At 37.9% G+C, this 25,826-nt stretch overlaps 1 protein-coding gene across 3 annotated transcripts in view; it reads left to right on the top strand.

The window, feature by feature from the left end:
- The window catches only part of ELP4 (elongator acetyltransferase complex subunit 4), a 177,382-nt gene that overhangs the window by 27,257 nt on the left and 124,299 nt on the right, over window positions 1-25,826 (top strand). For all 3 annotated transcript variants that reach the window (XM_059474053.1, XM_059474054.1, XM_059474055.1), the window contains exons 4-7: window positions 4,110-4,241; window positions 8,958-9,097; window positions 15,306-15,390; window positions 20,907-21,095. In XM_059474053.1, the coding sequence (XP_059330036.1) occupies window positions 4,110-4,241; window positions 8,958-9,097; window positions 15,306-15,390; window positions 20,907-21,095 (546 nt within the window). The remainder of the gene's footprint in view (window positions 1-4,109; window positions 4,242-8,957; window positions 9,098-15,305; window positions 15,391-20,906; window positions 21,096-25,826) is intronic.

Raw genomic sequence — 25,826 nt, 5'->3', positions numbered from 1 at the left:
AGGCATGTTGGCTTTTAGTGAACACAGACATACCTTCAAACAGCTCCTGCATGTTCTGCCTCTCTTTTCTCATCCATCTTGGTGAAAATGGAGTTGAGGGTATCTGAAGCTGGTTGCTTTATCCACAGTGATAAAATTAGGATGTAAATCTGGAGGCAAACATTCTTTATTCGCTCTGCTTATTATTGTTTATATAGAATATGATGAAATGACAGACAAAACTCTGACCTTGAATAGGATTGGATTTTTTTTTCCCTCTCTTTGTGCTCATTCAAATTATATCTTGGAATGTAATAAAAGGTTAATAAAACTGGTTGATCTTCAAATTATCCAAAGGCAGAGCACCTTCTCCAGGCTACAGCTTATTGTGTACAGAGGCCATGTAGTTCACAACCCCAACATCCAAGAGTGTAATTCAGGATATCTTTGCTTTAGAACAAAGAAAAGATAGAAAATTGCACGGCTGTGAGATGTGGGAGGCCCAGAAATGTCTTAAATCTCAGTGTCCCTTGCACAGGGACAAGGACCTGGCGCATCTAAGGATCATTCTTCAGCTAAGCATGGTAGTTATTAGGTAAAGGCATTTAAAAAGTTGATTTTGGTCTGAGAGGGTTCTTGGAGTGCTCCTGGTCGGTTCTCCTTTTCCTTCCAAGGGACAAGACAGAATAAACCAGACCTAAGTTGTGCCCTTCTATTGTTAGAAGTTTTTTATTATGTCAAAATAAAAACTCTTTCTTGTGTTAGAAATTAAAAGCAAGCCATATTGGCAAAGAACAACAAAACAAAAAGGCTGTTTCAGATGGATACTTTGATAGATTTTAATTTCTGGCAGCCAAAATCTTTTATCAGCTTCAGGTGAAACCATTTTTTTTCCTTGATCTCTTAATCTGCTTCGTTTTAGCAGCAGTTGGGACACACCACGGTGCCAAGTTGTGTTGCAGTGGTGGTGTGTGTGCCTCTGATTGTTTTGGACTGACTTTTTTGGGTGTCAGCAGCTGGGATTTGTGGTGTCTCCCATCATGGAAGGAGCTTTTGCTCTCTCACTGCAAGGCAGGAACTTTTGCTCAGTGTTACATGAGGTTATTTAAGCAGCTTGGAGAACTTCTCACCCTTATTGTCTTGACCTCTGTTCTTTTTTCAGCATGAAATACATTTTATGGGTAAAACAGACAAATTTTTGTAGTGAATGTCCCTGTCTCAAATTTGACTTTCCCAATTATTACATAACAACGAACCAGCAGCACAAGTTACAGGCATTTGCAGAGATTCTAGGGGGGAAAAATATTAAACAGCTGTAAGAAATGCTGCTGTTTTCCTCTTTACCTGCAGGAAGGAGAATTGTACAATTTGCCATTTCCTGCCTTTTGGCTTTGCAGTGATGTGATGTCTGAACCAGGGGCAGGCTTAGGGAGTTGGATGAAATGTTTAATAAAGATTTCTAAATCTATTTATTAAATATGTTTAAATCTATGAATAATTTTATAAGGAAATTAAATCTGCACAATAGTTGAACTGTTCAGCATGTGTTCTCAAAGTAACATCTCAGTGGGAAAACAAGATTGATTAACTCCGTTGAGGATAGCTCAGTTATAAAATTAACAATTCAATGTAACTTTTTTAAGAAAAATACTTCATCTAATGCTCTTAGAAGTAAATGTAAGTGGTTTGTATCTGCATGTATGTGAAATGCATCTGGGTGCTTTGTATTTATACTTTCTTTCTCAGAACCTTTCAGTACAGCGTTCTGTTTTCATCTTGCCCCATTTGCCGGAATTCTTTGATTTGAAAGCTTGCCTACTTTCTTGCTGGGTGGATGTAATGGAACTCTGACTAAAGTAATAGTTTTTTTATTGAAGCAGATGTTATAAATCTATAAACTTATTGAAAACTGTAAATACTAAATCAAAATTTTCACCTTGGTGTAGTTTTCCTACCCAGAAAGCCTTATTTTTATTACCACAGTAATGAGTTTATTGTATGCAAGTGTATTCTTTAAACAAGCTGTGATAAATCTCAAAAAAATATAGCTCTGTACATAATTGCTCTCATGAATAGTCATTACCAGGCTTTTGCAGTTCATTTGTAAAAGCAAAAGAAATAAAATAACTTGCTCAAAGGTGTGTTTTGTATCTTTTGCTGAGCTGCTGAAACACATAGATACAGCTGTTCTATTTCTGCAACTTTATTAAGTTATAAAGTTTATAAAAGTTTTCATAACTTCCATTGCCTGGTGCCTCAGAAAGTGTGGTGACCAACCCCAGGAAAGAGACAGAAGCAATTATCTGAAATCTCCTTTTTTTTACATAATTATGGATGTTAATTTATGCAAAGCAAACTAAGTAGCACTTATTGTTAGTAAGGTTATGTATAGAAATATGCATATTAATAGTTTTAATTTGAATAATTATTAGCTATTAATATTTATTATAATATCAACGATTATAATTCTAATATTTATAGCAATTATAAGAATATATATTATATAATAATTATAAAATAATAAAAACTATTATAGTGTGGTGACCAACCCTAGGAAGTGACAGAAGCAATTATCTGAAATCTCCTTTTTTTTTACATAATTCTAGATGTTAATTTATGCAAAGCAAACTAAGTAGCACGTCTTGTTAGTAAGGTTATGTATAGAAATATGCACATTAATAGTTTTTAATTTGAATAATTATTAGCTATTAATATTATTTGCTTATTTACTAAAGTCTTATTTATTGAAGTCTAATTATAATATTTATAATTATAATAAGATTTAACTATTAATAAAATAAATTAATAAATAATAATAAAATTATTGTAAAGAAAATAAATATACAAATAAACTACATTATGAATAAAATTAATACATATGAATAAAATTAATACATATTACATATTATTGTAAGTAATATTAAAATTCCTAGTAATTTATTGTTATATATGAATGTTAATTTTATGCATAGTAGATAAGTGTAACACTAAGCCCGAAATGGATGTGTTAAAAGTTTCGTTGTCTCCTTTCTGAGTTTGTACCCCGTGTACCCACACAAAGCCACGAGTGTCACCTGGGTATTTATGGTCACCATAAGCCCTGCCTGTGTGCAGTGTTTGGTGTGTGTCCCACCCTTCAATCCAGATTCTTCTTCTAAAGGTTTCAAATTTGCTTTTTGACGGTCTCCACACACAATACAGAGCTCCTGGCTAGCTCATTGTGGGTTTAACCCTTGAGGCATGTCTTCCTCAGAAGCCTTTGCTCTAGGAAAACAGAGTTTTAGCTGAGCCTAGTTCTGTTTTAAGCAGAGATTCTTTGCCCTCCAGCTCACAGGAATGGCTGTGATAAAGCTGGGGCAGAAAACTTCACTGCACTTAATTTTTCCAGTGGCTGTAGAAGCCCGTTGCATGAGTTCTGAATTCAGCACTGAATTATTCAGCAGGGCCGCAAAGGCAGAAAGTACATTAGAAACTATTAAAAGTCCAGAATTGAGCATTCCTCCCTTCCTTTCCTGTGTTTGTGTCCATGAGATATCCCTCATGAGTAGATATCGTGCCTAATGGTTAGCAGAAGAGAAAATTCAAGCCATCCTGTTGCAGTGGCTTTCAGCTGGTGCTTGTAGGCTGTTGTGATCTGTTGGAGACTTCTGGAAGACTTACGGCAGCTAACAAAGTTCTTATGTTAAAATCGGCTTAAATTTGCTATGGGAAAAAGCTTAAATAGGTTTAAATATGCAGGGAACTTGCCCACTGTCAGAAATGGAGTAGTTTAGGAGGTCAGCCTCTAAAGAAATATTAAAAAAAAAAAAAGAATATAGGTGATACTCAATGGGAATGGGAATACTCAAGATGAAGCAGAGCATCAAATGTGGTATTTCCATTCTGCTTTCTTTCTTTTACTTCTATAATTCATTTTTCCAGTAATAATTACATGGAGTTCTTTCCTACTCAGTATTAGTAGGAGCCAGTCCTTCAGAAGAGTTCTTTTAACCTATTAATCTTTTACAGATTTTGCAGCTGCCCATTATAGTCAGATAACTGTGTTATCTGGCTGGAGGGGGGTGTGGATAAAAACCTGAGCTGCTGTTTCTCTTGCAGATAGCTGACATTTTTTTGTTCTCCACCTGTAGGAACTTCCAGCCCCTTTGCTTGACGATTCCTACAGGAAGGAATTGGGAGATGAAGCAGCGGCTGTGAAGTGTGAGGATTCTCAGGATTCCATGAAAATAGCCTGGCGCTACCAAAATTTACCAAAAATGGAGGTAATGCCTATTTCCTGCTTCTTTCCTTTTGCACTCAAAATGAATTTGAAAAGCAAATGCTTTTCAGTAGAACCTAGACAACAGAGCTGCTAATGGGCAGTGTTATAGGATTGCCTCTTGAGGAAAAACTATCACGCACCAGTGAATATTTTAATTACTAATGATGCAAAAAGAAAGGGAATTTGAGAGTTTGGAGGTACTCTAAAAATCCATACGGACAATAGTAATTTAAAAGTAAAAAACCATGGGGTTTTTCAATGAGCATTATCAAATCAAGACAGCTTTTAATGAAAAGTTAGGGTGATGTGCTTGCTTCCAAACTTGGCCCAAATTTAGTTGCACACAAATTACTTAAGTAGGTTTAATCAACAGGACTTAGTGGGTGTCTGCAGTGGAAGCAAGCTGTTGACCTGCTTATCCATGTGCATAACAACCAAAGCAAGCACTTGAGATTCTCTCAGCCTCACTGCCACTGGGAGCTAAGCACTGGGCAGGGACAATGTAAGGAACAAGCTCAGTGGTCAGTCTTTCAGAGTTTACAGTTGTTGGTGTTTTGTTTTGTGGATGATCAATCTCCCATGGCTGGTGCCTTTCTTACTTAATCCAGCGGCACAATCAGTCTTTAACAAAGTTACAGCATTTCTGGCTGTCCAGAATCAAATCCTGGTTTTGTCTTTAGTCTACATTTATAAATTCTGGTTTAGATGTAGTCATACCTGCCTAGTAAGTTCAGTTGTGTTCTTAAAAACATAATTGGAATGTGACAAAATGATCTTACAAGGCTTGGCATGTTTGGTTTTCTGTGAAATTGCACAGACATGGCTATACAGTTGTGTCAGGAAAGACTTATATATGGTGACATGCCAAATCAAACAGCCTCCAGGGTAATCATATAATCTCATCAATTTTATTATTGTGAAGCTTGCTGTGCCACTCTGAACCGTCCCCAAAATAATTTGTCTGTTTTAAAATCTAGCAGAGTTCCTTGTACATTGATATGAAAACGTTTGCATGTTGTTAACAAATTGTGTTCTGATGTTCTAACAACATAGAAAAATTATTTTAAAAATTCAGTTGGGTGTCCACTCATCTTTAAGCTCATAGCAGTAACCACTTCTTCCACTAATGTAATATTTCTTGAAAATGCGTGATGTATGTACCCTTGATTACTGAAAATTGATTATGCAAGACAGAATAAGATTGTCAGTTTTTCTGGGGGAGTTTCCCTTGTTGCTGCTTTTTGAATTGGACCTTGATCATTCTCAATAGCTGAGGCACAATATCTTTATGTGTATGTTAAATTTATGCAAAAATTAAAGCACACAAATAAAAGTATCAATCTTAAACAGTCTATACTTAAAATTCCTCAGGACATTTTAACTGGTGTAAAAATGGTTTAAATTTATATTTTTCAATATTTTGTATTGCAGTTATCATAAAATTTTTGCTCCGTTCTATGTTAATTGGATTGGTGATTATACTCCATTGAGGAAAAATCTGATACTGCCTTGCTACCCATAACAATACATTCAGTTCTAAACCTTAATGAACAACTTTGGTTGTGATTCCTCCTTTAAATGTTCCTTTGCTGGTAAAAACCAATGTTGAATAAAATTTCAAGGCATATTTTCCAAACTGATTGAACTAATATGCCAGTGCATTTTCAGAAACTACTGTCAAATAGCTTCAACTGTGAAAGAGAAAAATTAGCTTTGCTTTTAGCTAGAACTCTAAGCATGATAGCAGAAACTTTTCTACCCATTATCTGGCTAAATACAGAGCAGGAATGCTGAGTAAAAGATGTCTTTGTGGTATTTTTGATGATTGATTTGTTTACTGTTTCTGAGTAATAATAGATTTTTTGGTTGGTAGTTCAGATGTTCCCTTTGCATTTATTTGACCCTGTTTAGACCAGCCAGGTACCTGGTTTTTGTTCTTAGGCATTTGTATTAGTGCTCTTCACAGCTGTCCCAGTTTCTTTCTACATATTGCATATACCTTGCATCAGAAAAAAATAGATTTATAAGAAATCTGTTGGAGTGAAAGACCTTGTTGTGCTTGATGTGCTTTTGCCAGTTTGTTAATTATATCTATATCAGAGGTGAATTAATTTCAATTTTTGAGTATTTGGAGAGTCTCTTTAGCAATGCAAGACAGTGTGGGGTTTTTTTCTCCTTTTTTTTTTTTTTTTGAATGAACTGCTTATGTTCTTGGGGCAATATATAAACTGTCACAGCATGAAATCAATTTTCTGCCTTGGTTCATCCTAAATCTGAGATTTCTAGCACATTAGGGTTGCAATTAGAAACATTAACAGCAGACGGTAGCGTAAAAGCGCGCTCTGCTCGCTGACAATTTGGAGCATTTCTCCTTGTGCAAACCAGGAATCCAGGAAAGAGCCGGCCTGAGCCTCCAGCCTTCTAAGGAATGTAGTGATGCCTTCTTGAGGAGCTGGAGCAGAAGCTAGAAGGAGTTCAGAGGAATAAAGTGGACATTTATGGAAGTGCCTTCAAAGACCATGCCCTGGCAGTGCCCAGATGCCTCCAAGATGGAAGCAAAAGAGGGCTTGGTCATGAGATCTCACATTTTTTATATGTTTTAATCTATTTGCATGTTGGAGTTAATTGTCCAACTAATGGCTTCAAATGATGAAGTTTCATCCTCCTTGCTTGCTTGCCCACCCTCCTTTTCTCACGTTGTTTAAGCTTTGGGCCTGAATTTTGAAGAGATTGTCCTTGAGCCTCCAGCTGGAATGGGATTGTTTTTTCCTTACCATCCTGTGAAAAGATCCTAGTAGCGCTTAATATAAATTATAAACTAACTTAATACAAAGCTAAAACCAAACCAAGAGGAGGAAAAACTCGAGGCCTGAGGTATCAGTGTCAGAGAGGGCTGGCGAGTGTGGGCCGCGCGCGGCCGCTCTGCCCCGGTCCATTATTCACGCTTCCTTGGGTCAGGTAGGCTTCCCAGCAGCTCCCTGCTAAGCCTGGGAATGCAGGACACTGAGCCCTATTCAGGGCCCTCTGCCATGGACCCAGCTTTTATTGCTTTTATGGGGTTTTATAAGCGCCAAATCCCAGGCTCCACCCAGTTTGTGGGCGCTGTGCTCATTCTTTGGAAGCGGGAGAGGTTATCACCTACCTTAATCCCTGCGGCGGGGTGGATTAAGGACACCAATGTGCCTCAGGATTCTCAAAGAGGATCCTGGAAACTTCTTGTTTCTTCTTTTTTGCTGTCTTTTACTAAACTCTATTGGGCCTCAGGAAGGATTTGCATCTGAAATGGGCGACCTGGAGCTTTTCTCAATGAAGACATCAGATCAAAGTTCAGTTAGTCAAGGCCTTTCTAAAACATTAAGGGGGCTTGGAAGTACACAATAAAAAGATGAGCTCTGGCAGAGATTGCAGTAAAAACATTCTGATCTGTAATCCGGATAAAGAATAGATTATAGGCCAAAGAACAGCCCCTGTTTAAATTGCTTTCAGAATCCTTGTTTTGAATAAAGTTACATTTTACAAGAAAAACATTTAAATTTTGATGGAATGTTGTGTCTTATTGAATGGCCTGCTTTGAAAATCAGATACCAAGAAATAACTTGGTACACTGATTTAGAGAATGTGCTTTTCTATATAATTTTTTTAGTAAAACTAGTTGCCTCAAATGACTAGATATTCATAAGCAATTCCACGGGTTTTTGATTTTTTTTTTTTAAACTAATTATTTCTTTTAACTAAAAGTTTGGGTTTCATTGGTTATTCTGGGAGAAGTATTGCATTATTGTTACTGTTGATATTCTCTGATAACTGACCAGGCCTAAAACCTATTAGTCAAATAATTTCAAAATATTTACCCTAAATCAAATCCTTCTAACTAATCTTAACAGTTCAATACCTTTTTTGGTGAAATACTATCTACTTGAATATTTCATGGTATAACAGTCTGGAGGAGGGGTCTCTAGGGGTGTTAAATTTCATTTACAATTCAAATAATGTTGCAAGTTCTGTTCTGAATTCCATTAATATGGACCAAACAGATGCATTTATTTCCTCTATTTAACAGCACAGCATGTTCAAAATGTGTAATTCCTGCGCAGGTATACATTAAATTTGGTTTATGCTGTTTCATGTACCAAAATTAAGATCTGAAGAAAATGTATCTTCATTATGGCAAATCATAGTAATTGCATGTAATGCTCAGCCTGTTTATTTGATTTTCAAGGAACTGAAAATAATTTTAAACTATTTCTTATTTTTCTATTGAAATCACTTATATGAAGATGCAATGGTTGGGTTATTTTAACTGATCATAAATAAAGAGAAAAGTTTTCCAAGTCAGCTGAAAATATTTCTGCAGCACCCATATAATTGTCAGAGACTGAACACACAATGTTCTGCTGATTTCATAGATCTGGCCTCTGCACATTTGTGATCATCTGTCTAGAACATGTGCAAAAAATGCATTCTTTTAATTATCTGGCTTCACTTTGGTGCTGCAACTTGGAATAGTAGAGGCTGAACTCTGTGTGAAAGATTTACATTCGTGTATGGCAATGGGGGAATGAAAACTTAGTAGTAATTATTATAACGTTTTTCTACTTTAAGCTTTTATTTAGGCTGAATGGGAAAAAAACCAGAAGTTTGAAGTGCATTGCTAGTTAATTACTTTCCTTTGACAGATAATAGTTTAAGATTGTAATCAGTACTGTTGTTTCCACAGACCAGCCCAACAACATATACAAAGTTTGGCCATTATTATGATGTTTCTAAAAAAATGTCTCCAGAACTGTGTCAGTCTGTCAAACTGCACAGATTTTACCTCCATGAAGAGTTGCCTTCCGAGCCTGAAATGAAAACATGGTAAGTTTTGACACCACGGTTCTGTTGTGTGTTTAGATTTTGCATGCATGTTGGCAGGAAATGAAAATTGGGTCTAAAATAAATTATTTTGGGTCTGCCCTTGCTATGGTGATGGAGGGGGGTCAGGAGCAGTTTGGCCATGGGTGCCACTCAGTGCCACCCACCTGGGGTGGCACAGGGACAGCTCAGAGCTCTGCTCCCAAATGGGGGAGTGTTGGTGTTCTGGATGTTGCGAATTTCAGGGTGTCTGTGCAGGCAGGCACTGACCCCCAAGAGAACGCTGCATTGACCTGGGGCTGTGGAGAAAGCTTCCAAAATGGAATGACAGAACTGGGAGTTTGAATAGAATGTGTAACATCGCAGGGTGGAAAATGTAGAGTTTAGGATTTTAGAATATAGTAATATAGTAAAAGCAAGATGGAGGTTTTAGGGTAGAGGCTGGTCCTTCTTCTTCACCTTCTTCTCCATGGGTTTGGGTGGTTTTGTGTAATTGGTCAGGAAACTCCACATTGTGGACTTCAAGTGATTAGATATTGGGTTAAAAGTGAAAATAATTTAGGTGTCGTTTCTTAACTGGATAGTTTAGCCTTAAAAGGCCTTGTAACAAAAGATAGTTAGCCATTTTGTGCCTTGTTAGTGAAGAACTGCAGAACTCACTGCCTGTGAGGCTGTGACATAGAAGTAATAAACACCTGAGTCTGAGTGTGAGCTATCCTCTCAAGTGCCTTCAATCCCAATCCAGGCAGAGGACGAGGAAGCTGCAAACTGGCAGGGGGGGGAGCAGGTTGGCAGTGACAATTAAGGCAGACATTACTAGGACAGCCTGGCTGCCCGTTGTGAGCCCAGCGCTGCCGACAGCCCAGTGTGGGGACTGGGAGAGCTGCTCCTGTCTGGCTGGAACCCTCCCTGAGCAGCTCAGAGATGGGCTTGTCAGGTGGCTGTCGGCCCTAAAAGGATCTCTGCTGTTTGCAGGGCTTAGGAGGCAGGCCATCCTTGACCCACATAGCTCAGAGTGCTAGATCAGATTAGCTGATGATGTGCTTTTACTTCTTACATCCTACAGCTTCACCTAAGGAAAGCGCAATATGCTGTGAATAAAATTACAATCGCTAATTACGTCTTGCAGAACATCTCCTATTCAAGCTCTCCTCGGAATGAATAACTCATTATGTTTATGGCTGTCAGTAGGGAGTTAAGGAAGACTGAGAGAAAATGAGTGACAGTAGCAAAGGCTCCTCTTAGCCTCTAGACACACAATCCATTGTGTCTTTCTTGGAGACACTTCAAGTCAAGTCAAACATCAAGGCTGGGCCGGCATTTTCTTTGTCCAGCCCAGTCCCTGAATTTATATAATAGTGTAATTTATATCATTCGTATAATACCTAGCTTTATAGATCCCATTGTATAGGGCCAGCTCCTGGAGGCAGTGTGGGATTCACTGGGATTGATTTCCACTGCAGTGCACTCATATAAAACCTGATTTGTGAAAGAAGTGCAGTATGAGCCACCTTTCTTAGAGCTGTAGCAAAGCAAAAGCCAAGTCTCTGTGTTGTTCTGTGTTGCATGATCAAATGTCTCTGCTTTGTGAAGTAAATTCTTGTGATAGTGTAAAAAAAAACCAATTTTAGGTCAAAGCAGAGAACTTCTTTCTATATAAGTATTTGAACCAATTTTGTTTATATGTTAATGTTATAATTTCTGATTTTTAGTAGCAGAGCAATAGAGGATGGACACAAAAATATCTGAGAGGTTGCAAGTGTGGTTCCAGTTACTGAGCAATTTAACTCCCTTTCTCTTCTCTAGCTAATGAGAATGTTGTGACTCATCCACTAACTATATGGCTGTCAAGTATTAGTTCATTTTACATTAAAATCAAATTAACTCATCGGTATAGCATAAGGAATGGACTTTATGCATTTGATTTTATAAGCCTTGTTTAATGGTGGTATTGTGCTTGTGTGCTAGACTGATAGAAGTGCATCCTTCTTACTGTGTGAGTTCTACTCTTTTTTTAGTTTAAATCTAACAGAAAAATAGGGTTTGTGTAATTTTCTTGGCAAATTGGGAGAGCACAGAGTGATGAGGTGAGGAGGATGATCAGATAAAGGTGGCCTTTGGAAGGCTTATCTCCTTTTCTTCTCCCTTCCACCTCAACGTGGGTCTCCTTCAAGAAGTCCCTCCCAAGGAAATGAAAGAACTGTGGTGTTGGGAGTAAAGGCAGGTACCAAAGTAACAGCCAGCCACCATTCCAAACATTGTCATGCAGTCTAAAAACTACACAACGTTGTGACAGGGAGGAACAGAGACCACACTGGGAATAGCAAACTCTTAGAAATCTGTGGGGGATGCAGAGTTGTGTAAGTCTCTTTCTTTACAGTAGCTCATTTGTCTTCTAACTTTGATTGTTGTCATTTCTGACCACAAACACAGTAGGTTTTGGATTCCCCATTTTAAAAAGGTTGTGCTAGGTCAGTGTTAAGACAAGGTGGGAAGGAAGGATTTTTCAAAATTACAGTCCCTGATATTAGGCTTAAAATGGAAGTTCTTGGAAAAATGGAAGCAGAGTTAAAAACTGACATGCACAGGATGCAGCTCTGTCTTCTGCAATCATGGGCTGCAGTAAGTATGGTAGAAATAGAGGCAGGAAATATGGAGATGTTTTTCTAATGATTTGCACAAGAAGTTGCCTTGCAGACAGGAGCATTGTAGAATCTCCATCGCTGAAAATCTCTAAGGACAAGCTAGGTAAACATCTGTCAGACTAACTGGGGTCCTTTTCATCCCTGTATTTGTGATTCCTTAATTCACATTAGTCATGGTGTCTAAATTAAATAAAATCCAAAAAAGAAATCCATTTTACTTCACCTGTTACTCAGTGAGTGAACTGTCTCTGCAATTGTAGCTAATGTATCTTTTTAGATAATATCAGAGTTTCCCTTGCAGGATCAGAGATGTAGGGAATTTATATAGGCCAGAAACTCTTGGCCCTTTTGAGAAATCATGTATATTTATCTATATGTCCCCCTCTGGCTATCCACACAAGCACTTGGTTTCTTTATGGACTTGAAAAGAAAGGTGATTTTTATGCCTGATTAGATTAAAACTGATCTTTTCTTTGCAGTTAAAAATGAGTTTTGGAGGTTATCAACATCATTTGGATGGATCAGTCTTCCTTTTGTTTCCTGTATTTTCACATGTGTTTGTACCTGTTTTTTGATAGGGGCAGGGGCAAAGTGTTACCCTATAAACTGGCACCTGTGTGTACAGTGCAGGTATAACATTTAACAGCCATGTTTGCTGTCCTTTCTGCAGTTCCTGGGACCTGATGGCTGAATTAAACCACAGGGTTCCCTTGGATGATCACTCAAGGTGGATGGGAATTCATTGCCCCATGCTAGAAATTAACTGAAGCCAGTGCTGCTGAAGGAAGCAGTAAATGGGCCCGGGTGTTCGGTGGCAGAAGAAGACACAAACCCTCCCTGTCTTATCTCATTTTGTGCAGGGGAAGGGCAGCTGTGTGCTGGGCCCAGCTTTACAGGGCTGTGTGGCTGGCAGGAGCTGCTGTGCACTGGTTGTTGCCAGGATATTCTGTGTCCTGGTGGCTGCACTGCTGGAGCTGGCGCCCAGCAGGAATCGGGGATGTCCTCTCTGGTGGTGCTTGTTTTCCATCTCTGCCTTCAGTCTCCTCCTTCAGGGCAATAAACCGAACAAGAAGGTTTGGTAAATCAAGAAATCCAAAATAATTAACTTGTGGTTTTTCAGTAAGACTTGTAAATCTTGCCTTAAGAAAGTACGTGCATTTGAAAAAAAGAGTAAATTTATCTAGAGACTGGATTTGCCAATAAATTTAGATAAAAGAGGTTTGACTGTCTTGCCTAATGGAGTCTCCTTTTCCATAACAAGGCTATTTGTCATCCCCTTGATAACCTCACCTTTGTTAAGTGCTTGGAAACTATCAGCAAAGCCTTTGTTGTAACCAGGATACCTTCTTGCCAGCTCCTGCTTTACCCATTACTAAAGTGGTAAACAAAAAAAATGAGTAAAGGAGGAGTTGTTTAACTCATTATCAACATCAAGTCGTGTTTAGCAACAAATCCAAAAAAAGACTAGAAATTGGAAAATAAGCAATATCTTATTTCCTTCCTTAAATATTGTGACAAACATTGCCAGAAGGGTAATGCAACTTGCTTTTATAAACAGTGTTTCTACATTATCTTTCATGTTCTTATTTACATAAGATGGGTCAAATTCAAGGAAACCATTAATATTTTAGAAAGAGATGGAAAAGCACCTGTTTTGATATTTTTAAAAAATCTACATATACTACATGATTTTTAAAAATTCTTTCTTTGCTGCAAATCTCTTTCTGGTAGATTAATTGATGATCTATTTTATTTCTTTGTTTTAATTTTGAGATCCTTTAATGCTGCAAGTGCTTTGGCTGTTTAATTCTTTTATCCACTAACTTTCAAAAACAAGTTAGGAATGAATCAGAAATTGGCAAATATTTTGTCTATTCTCTGGCAAAATAAAATATTATCTGTTGTGATAGTGCAAAGACACAGAGAGAGAATTTTGGCTACTCTGGGGGGCTAAAGTTCACCCTCTAAACTGATAGCTGCCACACAGTGTGGGCAGAACATTTATTTTCCATTCCTTTTGCAACTGAGCACTAGGAAAGTAATGGACTCGAGAAGTTCAACTTGCTTTTTTTTGTATAGCAAGGCAGACTTTATGCATGAAATATCAGGTTGAGATCACACCCTGCCTGTTAATTTTCAGGTCTGCATTTCATAAAGGGTATTAAATTATTAAATACCCTTTATTTATAGTATATGCATCAGTTTAGCCAGTAGCCTTCTAGGGTACTAAATCTGAAACAAACAGAGTTTGATTTGGAAACTCTCCTTTGTGTTCATATCAGAGAAAGGTCATCTCTTAGTGTTTTATGATATTGATTGTTTCAAAACTCAATTTTTTTAGGACCACATGACTTTTTTGTAGATGTTTATAACTCAAGTATATTTTAGGATTGGGGTTGTATGGATACTGTTTTCTTAAAGGAAACACACATTTTTGAGTTGAAGCAATGGTGCAAAAGACAGATCATTGCAATTCTTGCATGCTTCTCAGAAAAGTTGAATTCTCTCCTGTGCCAAGGGAGGAAAGCAAGTTTATTTGGGTTTATTCGTCAGTAAAATGCATTGGGATAACAGTCTAGGCTCTTAGTAAAGTAATGGGAATAATATTAATAATAATATTTCATTAATAATTGGGCCAGGTGGTCTCTCAGGGTGCCCTCCAACTTCAGCTGTTGCCAGACACATAAATTATGGAGCAAACAAGAATATTTTTAAAGGCAAAATTTTCAAAATAACCTGTTGTATATCCAAAGAGGTACAAGAGCTAGAGGTTTGCATCTTCAACCCTTGATGAGACTGGAAGAAAATGTCAAAGATAGAAAAGATGGAAGGGTTTAAGCTGCAATGAGGAACATGTATCAGGCCCAGACACTCAGCTCTGTGTGGTCCATGAGGTTTAAGAAAACAATTTCTGTTTTAAAAGTGAGCACCTGAATCGTTCTTTGAAAGTAAAGAGCTTCTAAGTCTGACAAGATGATTTCCTGAACCTTCATTTTGTGTTAAGTCTGCTTAAATCCATTTTTAGCCATTGGTTTGCTTTTGTTTATTGCTCTGAATGTTATATTTTCTAAACAATACACAGAATAAATGCTACCTCGCAATTTTGCTGTCATGCAAATAAAGCTGTGAAAATGCATGAAAATTTTCATAGAAAGTCAACTCTGTTCATCAGGGCATTGATTAGGAATACTTGGAATAACAACTGGGTAGATCTCTGTCAGTTACAGAAGATTAGTACTGGGCTGGAATGGTTTCAGCTTTAAGTTGATACATTAAATCATTAATCTCCTAGATGTAAGTGAGCCTGACATAATTAAGTTACCTTAATCCCTAGAGGTTTTAGCTTTCACTAAATGTCTGAGCACTGAACTAGTTAATATGAAGCTGCTTATAATGTCAACTTTATTCAAAGAGTTTTTGGGGTTTTTTTTCTTCTCTGACACCTCTTTTCCACGAGGCACTTGCACTGAGAGCTGCATCTGTTCATATTTAATTTTTATACAGCTGTTAGAGACACATAGGAGAATACTGAAACGTGTGACTGAACTGTTTCTGCTTCCCAACAGGAATATGAACAGTGGTTATGCAAGGCTGCTTCAGTCCATTCAGAGGATCATTTCCCAGGAGGGCTTTGATGGCTCTGACCCCCAGGTACTGAACACCCTCACGCTCCTCTTTAATCCTGGAACTGTTCTTTTCTTGCTGTTCTTGCACAAGGTCTTGGACAAATTATTAAAGAACAAGTTGTTTGTGAACATTGGTAAAGTAAACAAGCAAAATAAATAGTGTTGTTCATGTTTTAAGGGTTTGTTTTTTTTTTTTTAATTTTTACCTGTTACAGATATGCAGAGAAAGAAATGTAAGGCAGCATTAGTAAAATGCATTTTCTGTGCAATTAGTTAATAAATGGATGGCCAAATATAATGGAAAGAAGCAAAACACATTTTCACTTAGAATATTTGTTTTTCAAATTATAGCTTTAGCATAATTGAGCATAAACTTGAGCATAATCTGCTCAAGATTCTTGAAGTTAAACATTTACCCCTAAACTTTCAGGGTTTTTTATTGTTGTTTTAACTGGTGTGAATTTTTTAATTGATTAAATGGAAGCATCTTTGTGTGGTGAGCATTGAAAGAGAAGTAAAGAAATAAGAATGCTATTTCAATTTACAAATCAGCTTGTCAGCCTTCCAAAAATCTCTGTACTCTTCATAAAGTATTACCAGGCTTGCAAGGGTTCCTCAGGGGTGAAGAGATAGACGAGAATCTTGACTCCATGATCAGAAGGCTGGATTTATTGTTTTATTATATAAGTTGCATTAAGACTATACTAAAAGGGATAGAGAGAGAAGTTCAGAAGCTGCTAAACTAAGAATAGAAAAAAGGAATGAATCAACAAAGGAGCTCCCTCTGATTCTCTCGGGTCTTTTGATTGGCCCTTAATTGTAAACATGGAATATGGGCCAATCACAGATGCACCTGTTGCATTCCACAGCGGCAGATAATCAATGTTTACATTCTCTTTCTGGGGCCTCTCAGCTTCTCAGAAGGCGGAAAAATCCTAAAGAAAGGATTTTCCACAAAAGATGTGTGTGACAATAAAGTATAAAATGTGGGAATCAAAAACTCTTTAAGTGTAACAACATAGGCTGGAAGACCTTTTCTAATTTGAGCAGTGCCCTGTAAGTTATTCTCTGTCATGTTCAGTAATGTGGCAGTCCTTTGGAGCTGATGGAAATAATACAATAAACTGTACAGATTGATGCTCAATTGAAAGGTGATTATTGCTGTACAGTAGAAATGCCACTGCAGTAGAAGAGAGAGAGCCTGGAGAGCCTGAAATTATCTAATTCAAATTCAGTATCTTAGGAATATTAGTTTTTTTGTGGTTTTTTTTTTTTTTTTCTCTGTTGCTTAAGTGCACATCAAGAGCTGCCTGAACCTGCTGGAATAGCCTGGGAGTGGTTTTTGCAGGGAGGTGATGCAGGAGGGGCTGTTCTCCTGCGTGCCAGCGGGCTCTGGGAGCGTCACCTGCGCGCAGCCCTCGCGTGGAAATGTCGGTGCCCGTGCTCAGCCGAGATGTCTGCGAGGGTTTTGCCCTCCCCTCGGTGCCACTGCCAGCCTGGAGAAGGCCATTGGTCCCTGCCAGGCCCCTCTCCCCGCGGTAGCCATGGCAACAGAGATGTGTGTCATCCTTGGGGGATGCTCCTCCTGCCTCAGAGCCCTGGGTGACACACACACCCTGCCAGCCTCCTGCCCAGGACAGCAGCTTATCTTTCTTATCTCTCATTGCTTATCTTTCTTTATACACACCCTTTTGTATAAAAGAAAATGAAGGTTTTTCAGAGGCAGCACCCGTGTGGGTTTATTTTTTTGCTTGCGAAAATTCAACATCGCCAATCGTTGTTTTCTCTGTTTTTTGTCAGTTGTTTCAAAATGACTTACTAGTGTCACTAAACAAAACCTGAACTTCAGCTGAGATGAATCTAACAGTGTATTTTTGCTCAATAATACATATAAATTTCAAAGGTGAAACTTTAAAAGTCAGTTTTCAGGCCAGTTTATTGATCTAGAAAGCCATTAGCACTATGTAGTTCTTTCTGTTTCGAGGGAGGTAAGGCAAGCAGTTTCCTGGAGAGGTTTCTATTATTTTCTTTTAATATTCCACTTTTCCCCTTGCATCATCTTTCTTTGTACAGTCAAATTTTGTACATTTAGAAGCCTTGTGTAATGCACACATCTTAAAAATGTCTCCAGACTTGAATGTAGCAGTGGCCTGGAACACACCTTGGATCTTTTACTTGCCAAATCTCTGAGCAATTCCTTGCCATTTCATTTCATTTCATTTCATTTACTGAGCTCTCTAAAGTGCTTTTTAAGCAGGCAGGTGTGAAGATTGTAGAGTAAGGAGCAGCCTGTATCCTTCTGGACCTGTGTATACCTGTGTATATAATCATAAAAGCTTCTGAGAAGTTTGTGCCTGTACTCCCACCCTCAAATAATCCCATGCTTGACTGGAAAAACTTTCAGGTATTTTTTGGCTGCTTTCACATCAATTTGCCAATGATACTTTGATTTACTTCTTTATTTGAAGAAAACTGAGCAGGATGTGACTCATCCCAGCTGAGAGATGGTTTGACACAATTGGGAAAATAAGTGAAAACCACCATTATGGGCTTGGTAGCCTTTCATAAAATGCTCAGGCATCTCTAGGACCTAATACAGTCAGTTAACATTAGTTAGTAGTTAATAATTAGTTAATATTTGGAAAATCAGAGTTGGAATTATCTGGAAGCTCCAAATACAAGCCTTAGGTTTACAGCCTTCCCAAAGCCTCCCGCTTACTCCCACTTATTGATCCTTAAGTGGGAATCCTTTACAAATGGATCATGGTATTAAGTTATATAGAATAGCACCTCTTTGTTTCAGAGAGTTTTGGAGTTTTCGTGTTTGACAGCAAAGGTTTAATAGGCAACTATTTCCTAACATTAATTTTGTATACTTTGGAGGCTTTCAGGGTAATTGTTGAGGGGGATTTATTTTGTTGTTTTCTTGGAGGTGGGTTTTCTGAATTCTTCATAATCCGAATTTCTGCTGCCAAATTAAACACTGTTACAAGAATTACTTTTTTTTTTTTTAATTGCAAAATAAATCCAAACTTCCAGGCTAATGTGAATATTAAAGATCTAGTGGTGCTTTTTAAAAAATGTTACTTTACTCTTTACAGCAGGCTGGTTGTGGGAGAATATCAGATTTACACTTTTCTTACATTTCAGTTTCGGAATAATAAACTAAAATAGAAATAAATTATATATATTATGTATATTAGTATATATCTTTTTGTATAACAAATTATGCTGATAGAAGTTCTATTACTGGCCAAATAAATACATCTGATATTATCAGTTGTCTGAATAGCTTTATCTTTTACTACTCTTATGCCTTGATGTTGTGAAATAAGCATCTGTCATCTGCTCTCTGTTAACAGAACAGGTCTTTCCTCTGTATGTTGTTCTTATGGATGTTCCTCATAACAAAAAATATTTTTCTCATTTAAAAAGTTTCTGCAAGTTTTATCTATGTTTGTGTTGAAAATTTGAAATACTGTAATGCTTTCTCTGCCTGGTTAATGTCCATCATACCTGGCTAAAACTATTTTTTATATGCCTGGTTGTTTTTTTTCCTGTTGCTTAAGTGCGCATCAAGGAGTGCCTGAATCTGCTCTGGTCAGAAGTAATTTAAAAATATTAGACAAAAACTTCTCTTTTTGACTGTTCTTTTTAAAACTGAACACCTGATCTGAGAGGACACCATACAGAGAAGTGTTGTCTTATCCTGTACTGACATCCTGATCTTTGTACAGTGGTGTAAAGAGTTCACTTTTTGTAACTAAAGCCTAAAAGCTGCAAAGCCTGAGACTAAAGAAGCCAAAGTTGAAGCACAGATTGCTTCCCCAGGGACTGGGGGTGAATTGGCAGATCAGCTCCCTGGGTGACACACAAGTGGATAAAAGCAGAGCCATGTGGGGCTGTGTCTCACACCCAGGCTCTGTCCGACCCAACATGGGTAAGGAAGCTTTTGGAACAGCCTCTTGTCTTGTCCAAACCTTTCCTCTGCATTTCCAGAGCAGCTGGGCCAAGGTTTGTGCTTGAGAGTTGCTGTTTATTCCAGCTGTTGGAAATTAATATCTGCTGATCCCTTGAGCAGGCTGCCCTGGAGCAGGGGCTGGGCAGAGCTACAGAATAAAGCAGGGATTGATTCAAAGCATCTCCTCCATGGATCCACCTTGGGCAGCACCAGAGCCCAGCCAGGGCTGCACCCAAGATGACCCAAAATGGCCCCAAAATGCACGAGCGCTGCCGGGCTCTCTCCCTGGGATCAGTTCTGCTCCATTTGCACCTTGCAGTTCATTGTCCCATTGCAGCTTTAGCCCAGGCACTCCCAGCCTGCTTGTTTTTCTCTCTGCAGCCCACGGGGTTTGTGCTCTGGGGCTGAGATTGGGATCATTTGTCCTTGGTGCCCAGCTGGAGCAGGAATTGTTTTGTCTCCCTGCTCTGTGCACAGAGCTCACCATCCCTGAATGTGGAGCCCAGACCCACACACTAAAGCAGCACAGAATGTGAAAAATAGAAAAGCTAAACCTGAGGCATCATGTGCAGTTTATCAAAACACTTTTCTCTAGTGAGAAGTACTTGCAAGCTTTTACTTATCAAAACTAGCATTTATATATATATGTGTGTGTGTGTATAATTAAAGAAAGCTTGTCTTCAAGTATGAGCCCTAGAAATGTTTCTTTGATCACTTTGTGCAGGAAGTCTTTCAATGAGGGAGTTCCTTGTCTCTCTCTCAGCCACTGATAGCAAATATCCCTAAAGACCTTTCCAAAGACCACCAGGAAGGCTTGCATCAAACAAGCAGAAATGAGAGTTGTCATCATGAGAGAGAACATTTTGCTTTGCATAAACAGGTTAAAACTTTGACTTCATCATCTGTCCCTTCAGAAAAGGAGCTTTAACTTGGCCACTGCCTCTAAAGCAGAGCAGAAGGGACAATCTGTCCCCATCACACTCTGTGTTTCCACAGCTGTGGCTGCAGCTGGGTGGGAAGAAGTTGAAAGGGACATAAATGATACTTGGAGACTTCTCAGGCAGTGACAGGCCCCTGTGTTGGTGAGCAAAGCACTGGCCTTGTTCTCTCCGAAAAAGTGGAACTGAAGCAGAGCATGGAACAGTCAGGTTATGGAAGTGGCGCCGCAGAAGGGTGAAAATAGAGGGAGAAGTTGTGTTTGGTTACTCCAGCAAGCTGCCTTAGAACTGGGAGCAAATACTCTTCTACATGATTTTTAAGACAGTGATGGAGGGTAGAAAGGATGTAAAGTGCCCTAGTGTTACTAGATTTTATTTCAGAATATACTTATATTTAGCTGGTTAAAAAATACAAATTAGTAGTTCTCAGTATTTTCATGTGTCTATTAGATTATCCATGGTATCTAAGCAGTGAAAAAAAATCCCATTCCATTTGCAATTTTTATGAGATTGACAGTGATTACTGTGACAACATAAAACACACCATTATAATGGCCATGCATTCTAGAAATTGTATTCCTCCTAGCGTTTAAAAAATAACAACTTCTTTATTTTTTATGTGTTTTTTTATCCCCCGAACAGAAAAAACAAAGGAACATTTTGAGGATAGGAATTCAGAGCCTGGGTTCCATCTTGTGGGGTGATGATGTTTGTTGCAGTGATGCTCCCGAGGATCCTCGGAGCCTGACCAAATTCCTGTACGTCCTGCGTGCCCTGCTCAGGAAATCCCTGTCTGCCTGCATCGTCACTGTGCCTGCCCACCTCATCCAGGTAGGAATGCTGCTTCTGCTGCCTCCCAGAGCTCCCACAGCACTTAGCTAAACTTTAAAACCTACATTAAACAAAAAAAAAAAAAAAAAAACCAAAACCAAAAAAAAAACCCACAAAAAAAAACCAACCAAAAAAAAAAAAAAAAAAGCAGTTCTGGACATTTTTTAAAGCCTTTTTGTTCAAAGTGTGAACTTAAAACGTGACTATATCTTACACTTTACACTTTTGTGGGAGAGTCCTGCTGCAAAATCTACAAAGAACTATGTATAAAATTATTTTAGTTAGTAGTCCACTAAAGCACACAGGTTTGGGGGGTTTTATTGATGGAACTTCCAGGGTAAACAGTGCATGAAGAAAAAAGAAAATTCTCTTTTCTCAACCACAAAAATAGGAACACATTATTCTGGAAGAGGGTTTCAAGAAAATGACACAAAAATCTTGCCCAATTATGAATTTTAGGAACAGTTATGCCAAATGTTGGTCTTATTCCTTTTTTAAAAAATTGACAAAATGTCCGAAACTGTGAAAAAGCAAATATCTATAGTAATCTCTTTTTCAATCATTTTTACAACATGTTTATGTGCTTTCAAAATGCTTTTCGGAGTATCAATACAAGGCTTTTCAGTTCTCTGTCTTTATCTAAAGTGCTCATTATAGTGATATCTGACCTTGTTTTTAAGGGTGTAGATTTGCTCCATAATTCTAATATCCTCTTATACTGGGACTAGGAGCAAACCAGTTATAGCATGAGTCATTTTCCCAACTGCAAAATCAGAAGCAATTAACAGCATTGTTCCTGATAGCGTACAGAGACTTCAATATATCTTCTGAAAGTAAACTTTTTTAGCAAAAGGAAAAATGTAGATAGTCTTTTGTTCTGTGAGTGTAACTTACAAAAGCAAAAACGTTATTATTCACAATGAACAGAGAGCCTATAATTTTGTGTATTTAATTGGATCCTAGTAAAAAAGTACTGGATAAAACCTCATATTATGCAAAATATTTTCATGCTAGGTGAGTTTATCAATAAATGAAATCCTGGCTTAGGTAGATACATGACTCACACATACTGTATTTGTTAAAGGTCTTTGAATACCTGCAAATGTTATTTATTTAAATGCAATTAATAATAAATGAAATGCAATTAATCCTTCAAAAACAAAGATTTTCTAGTTTTACCATTGTAGTCAAAAGTGTGTGAATATTTCTCTTGCAGTACGTACCTCTACCTCCTTACTTATTATTTTTAAATATTAGCTGGCAGTCTGCCTTCAGAAAGAGAGGCAGTTAAATTTAATGCAAGAAATAGAATTTGTGAATGTAAAAACTATGATCCTGCTTCTTACACACTGGAATTGCCTGTCCATAATTGGGATATATTTCCATCGTGGTCTTCTTTATGTACCATGCCAATAAAAAGAATGTTTGTGTTGTAGAGAAGTACAGAAGTGTCTCTAAGATAGAAACTAAAGGTTGCTTCAAACTTACTCAAGAATTTGATCATATTGATGAAACTTCTAGGGCGAACAGTGCATGAAGAAAAAGGAAAATATATAAATTCCAGGGAGTTAGAATTAAAATTATACCTCATTTTTTGAATAACTGAGTTTTTAATTTTAGCAGTAAGTGCTGGAAAATTCTGAATTTAAAAAAAATGAATGTGCAGAATCTTTGCCTAGATGTTTTAAACAAACAAGGGCATTTGTTGCAGAATGAGCAGTTTGTCGGGTGCAGGGGAAACTCGGGGCTCAATTTGAGTCATCAGCAAGTTCCATTTATTGAAGAGAGCATCAGACACTTATGCAGCAAGTAATAAGCTCATGAATATTCTGTAATTTACACTGTCCATTAGCCACACCACAACATCAGCTCTTCCCCATTCCTTAAAGGTTACATCTCTCTTTTCTCATGTCTCCTTCACTATTTATTGTCACGCTACAGCTAAGTCCAAAGACACGCTATCTTGCAAGTGCAAGACTCAAAATTAGCCACAACCTTGTACTTTTCCAATCTCTAGTCAGCTAAAATCCCAACAGGCATTAAAATAATTTTTTTTTTTTTTTTTTGAAACCGTGGAAGTTGGCGCGCCCTTTAAGCAGCGTGCTGTGGACGGAGCTGTCGTGGGGAGGAGCAGGGCTGCCGAGGGTCCCTGGTAGCCCACAGGAGCGAGTTCCCAGAGCCCTGCAGAGTGGGCACAGTGCTGGCCTCTCCAGGCAGCCTGCCAGCAGCCCCTGGGAGCGTGCGTGCAGCCTCGCTGGCACCGATAATCGGGGATGCTGCCCAGCGCCGCCCAACATGTGCGCGGCTGCCTGGCGCTCACAGCAGCTGCTCCCTTCCCTCTGCGCGGCTCCTCTCCTCTCTGCTGCACTCACACGCGCAGGAAAACGTCCCTTCTCCCAGCACAGGGAGCTTTTTCCTTTATTTCCAAGTGCGTCTATGCTTAATTCCATCAGCCAGCTCTAGCACGTGCTTTATCTGTCGAATCTTCGAGTCAGTGCACTCAACACGCAGAGAATTCACACTGCTGTCCTGAAGATGTAGTAAATTCCCCAGTTTTTTTACCCTGAACCACTCTAGTGCAGCTCTAATAGTTCCTCTGCTTCCCAGGTTGTAGTTAAGCCCCTAACTAAATTAATTGGGTGGCCTCCATGTAAGTTCTTTGCACGTGTAATTCTCACGAAGGACGTGTAAGTTCAAAATCACATTTAAGTGATTTTGTTCAAAATCACATTCAAAGTTTTGTCTGGATGGCAGATTCAAAAAAATAACTTTGTCTTTACCTGCTTTGCAATGAACAAGTATATTTTTGGTAGTGACATAATTTACCTTGTCTGTGTCAATCTCCAGTACTAGTTGCTCCAGTGAAGAAGAAATAAAGCAATTGCTGGTACTGATTTTTGACGGGGCAAATTCTTTTCAGCCCAGACTAATTCTGGTTTTTATATGAAGTATATGAATAATGCATTTTTTTTTTTTTAATTGTTTTTTTTCCTGTATTTTGCCAAATACTTTGCATGTTGTACTGTGACAGGGAGTTCACAAATTGACTCTACTTGGTTTCTTTGTTTTTCAGAAAGTTTAATTTTGCCTTTACCTTTCATATATTATCCTTTTTTTCTGGCTGGTGAAACATTAAAATGATCCTCCCTATTTAATATTTTCTGTATTCTGGTTTGCAGTTTTTCTCATGCTGCCTTCTTAATCTGTTTCTAAACAGTCACTTACCCTTTTAGATAAACAGTAATGCTGTTATTGTTGGTTCACTTTTCCTAAATTCTCATTTCTGGTTTGACTCTTCAGTGATTGCAGAGCATTAAATAATGATTTTGTTCTTGATGTTTTTCCCTCTGTGATACAAATGCACCAATGTGGCTCTTACATTATTCCAGCAATCCATTGTCTTGGATTTAATAACTTGGAATTGCATTTATCCAAAGATAATGCTCATTAATCCAGCCTGATGGGACAGCTCACAATGTCCTGTAAGGCTGTATTTTGGTAAAAGACACAAGTTTGCAAAAAAAGTCTGTTGGTGTGGAGTTTTTCCAGAGTAACTGGAAAAAAATTGTAGTCCACTAAAGCACACAGATTTTGGGGGTTTTATTGATGGAGCTTCTAGGGCAAACAGTGCATGAAGAAAAAAGAAAATTCTCTTTTCTCAACCACAAAAATAGGAATACACTATTCTGGAAGAAGGTTTCAAGAAAATGACATAAAAAACTTATCCAATTATGAATTTTATTCAGGTGATATGTGACAAGTTTTTACTTGATTGATATTTTCTACCGATTGAACATCCTCTAATCTTACACTGTCTGTCAGGTAATAAATATTGAGCTACTTACAAGTGTGATTAAAATAGTTGATGGAAGGTTATTTTTCAAGTCTTCCTACTGCTTCTTGAAAATGCATTGTGCCTGAGAAATCATATGGTACATTTGAAAAGGGAAAATTACTTCCATTTTTAAAATCTAGCATTGATCAAGGAGGGCAGATTGAAGAGGCATTTCATTTGTTGTTACAATTTCCAAGTTTAAGGAATATTATAAAAGCAAGTAAGAATTCTTTTCCTGTGTTTTGATAATCAGTGCATTTAAATACCTAAATTTAGAAAAAGAATTATTGTGCAATTGCATGAATGAAAGGACTTGAATGTCACTGGTCTGTAATGGAAAAGTCCTAAATTAGAATTTAAAATATTTTCCCATTGTAGTTTTTTTTTTCTTTAATTGCTAGAAATCTTTGGTAAATCCAAGTAGATCTTTCCCTCAAAATACTAAAGAATGTTTTTAATTCTATTCCTGTCCTTCCCAATTTTGTATCTCTTAAGTAGTAGTAGATTTTTTTGAGTAGATTATTATATTCAATGGGGAAAGCAGAGCACTTGTTAAAGCCATCCTTTATTTTGAACTCAAAGCTGGTATTACTGCTAAGGACTAAAAACCATATTAGTCAGCATGTACCAAGGGAAATTAATTGACTAATGAAAAGTCAGTATGAATAACTCTTCTTACAGAGCCTGTCCTCAGAGTCTGCAGTTCTGTTTAGCAAGGTATTTTCCATTATTTCATCCAGTAGGTTAAAAAATTAATTTCCTACAATATTAATGTTTTGAATTCACCCAAGTGCAGAAGTTACTGATGGTTTCGGTGTAGAAAAATTCAGAAACAAACCTTTTCACATCCCAAGCCTTTTGTGTTCACACTGAGTGATTTAGCATCTAAACTCCAA

Source organism: Ammospiza nelsoni, chromosome 6 (assembly GCF_027579445.1).
Source record: "Ammospiza nelsoni isolate bAmmNel1 chromosome 6, bAmmNel1.pri, whole genome shotgun sequence".
NCBI lineage: Eukaryota > Metazoa > Chordata > Aves > Passeriformes > Passerellidae > Ammospiza > Ammospiza nelsoni.
Note: the sequence above shows the minus strand (reverse complement) of the source record. Positions and strands in the feature narration are given on the sequence as shown.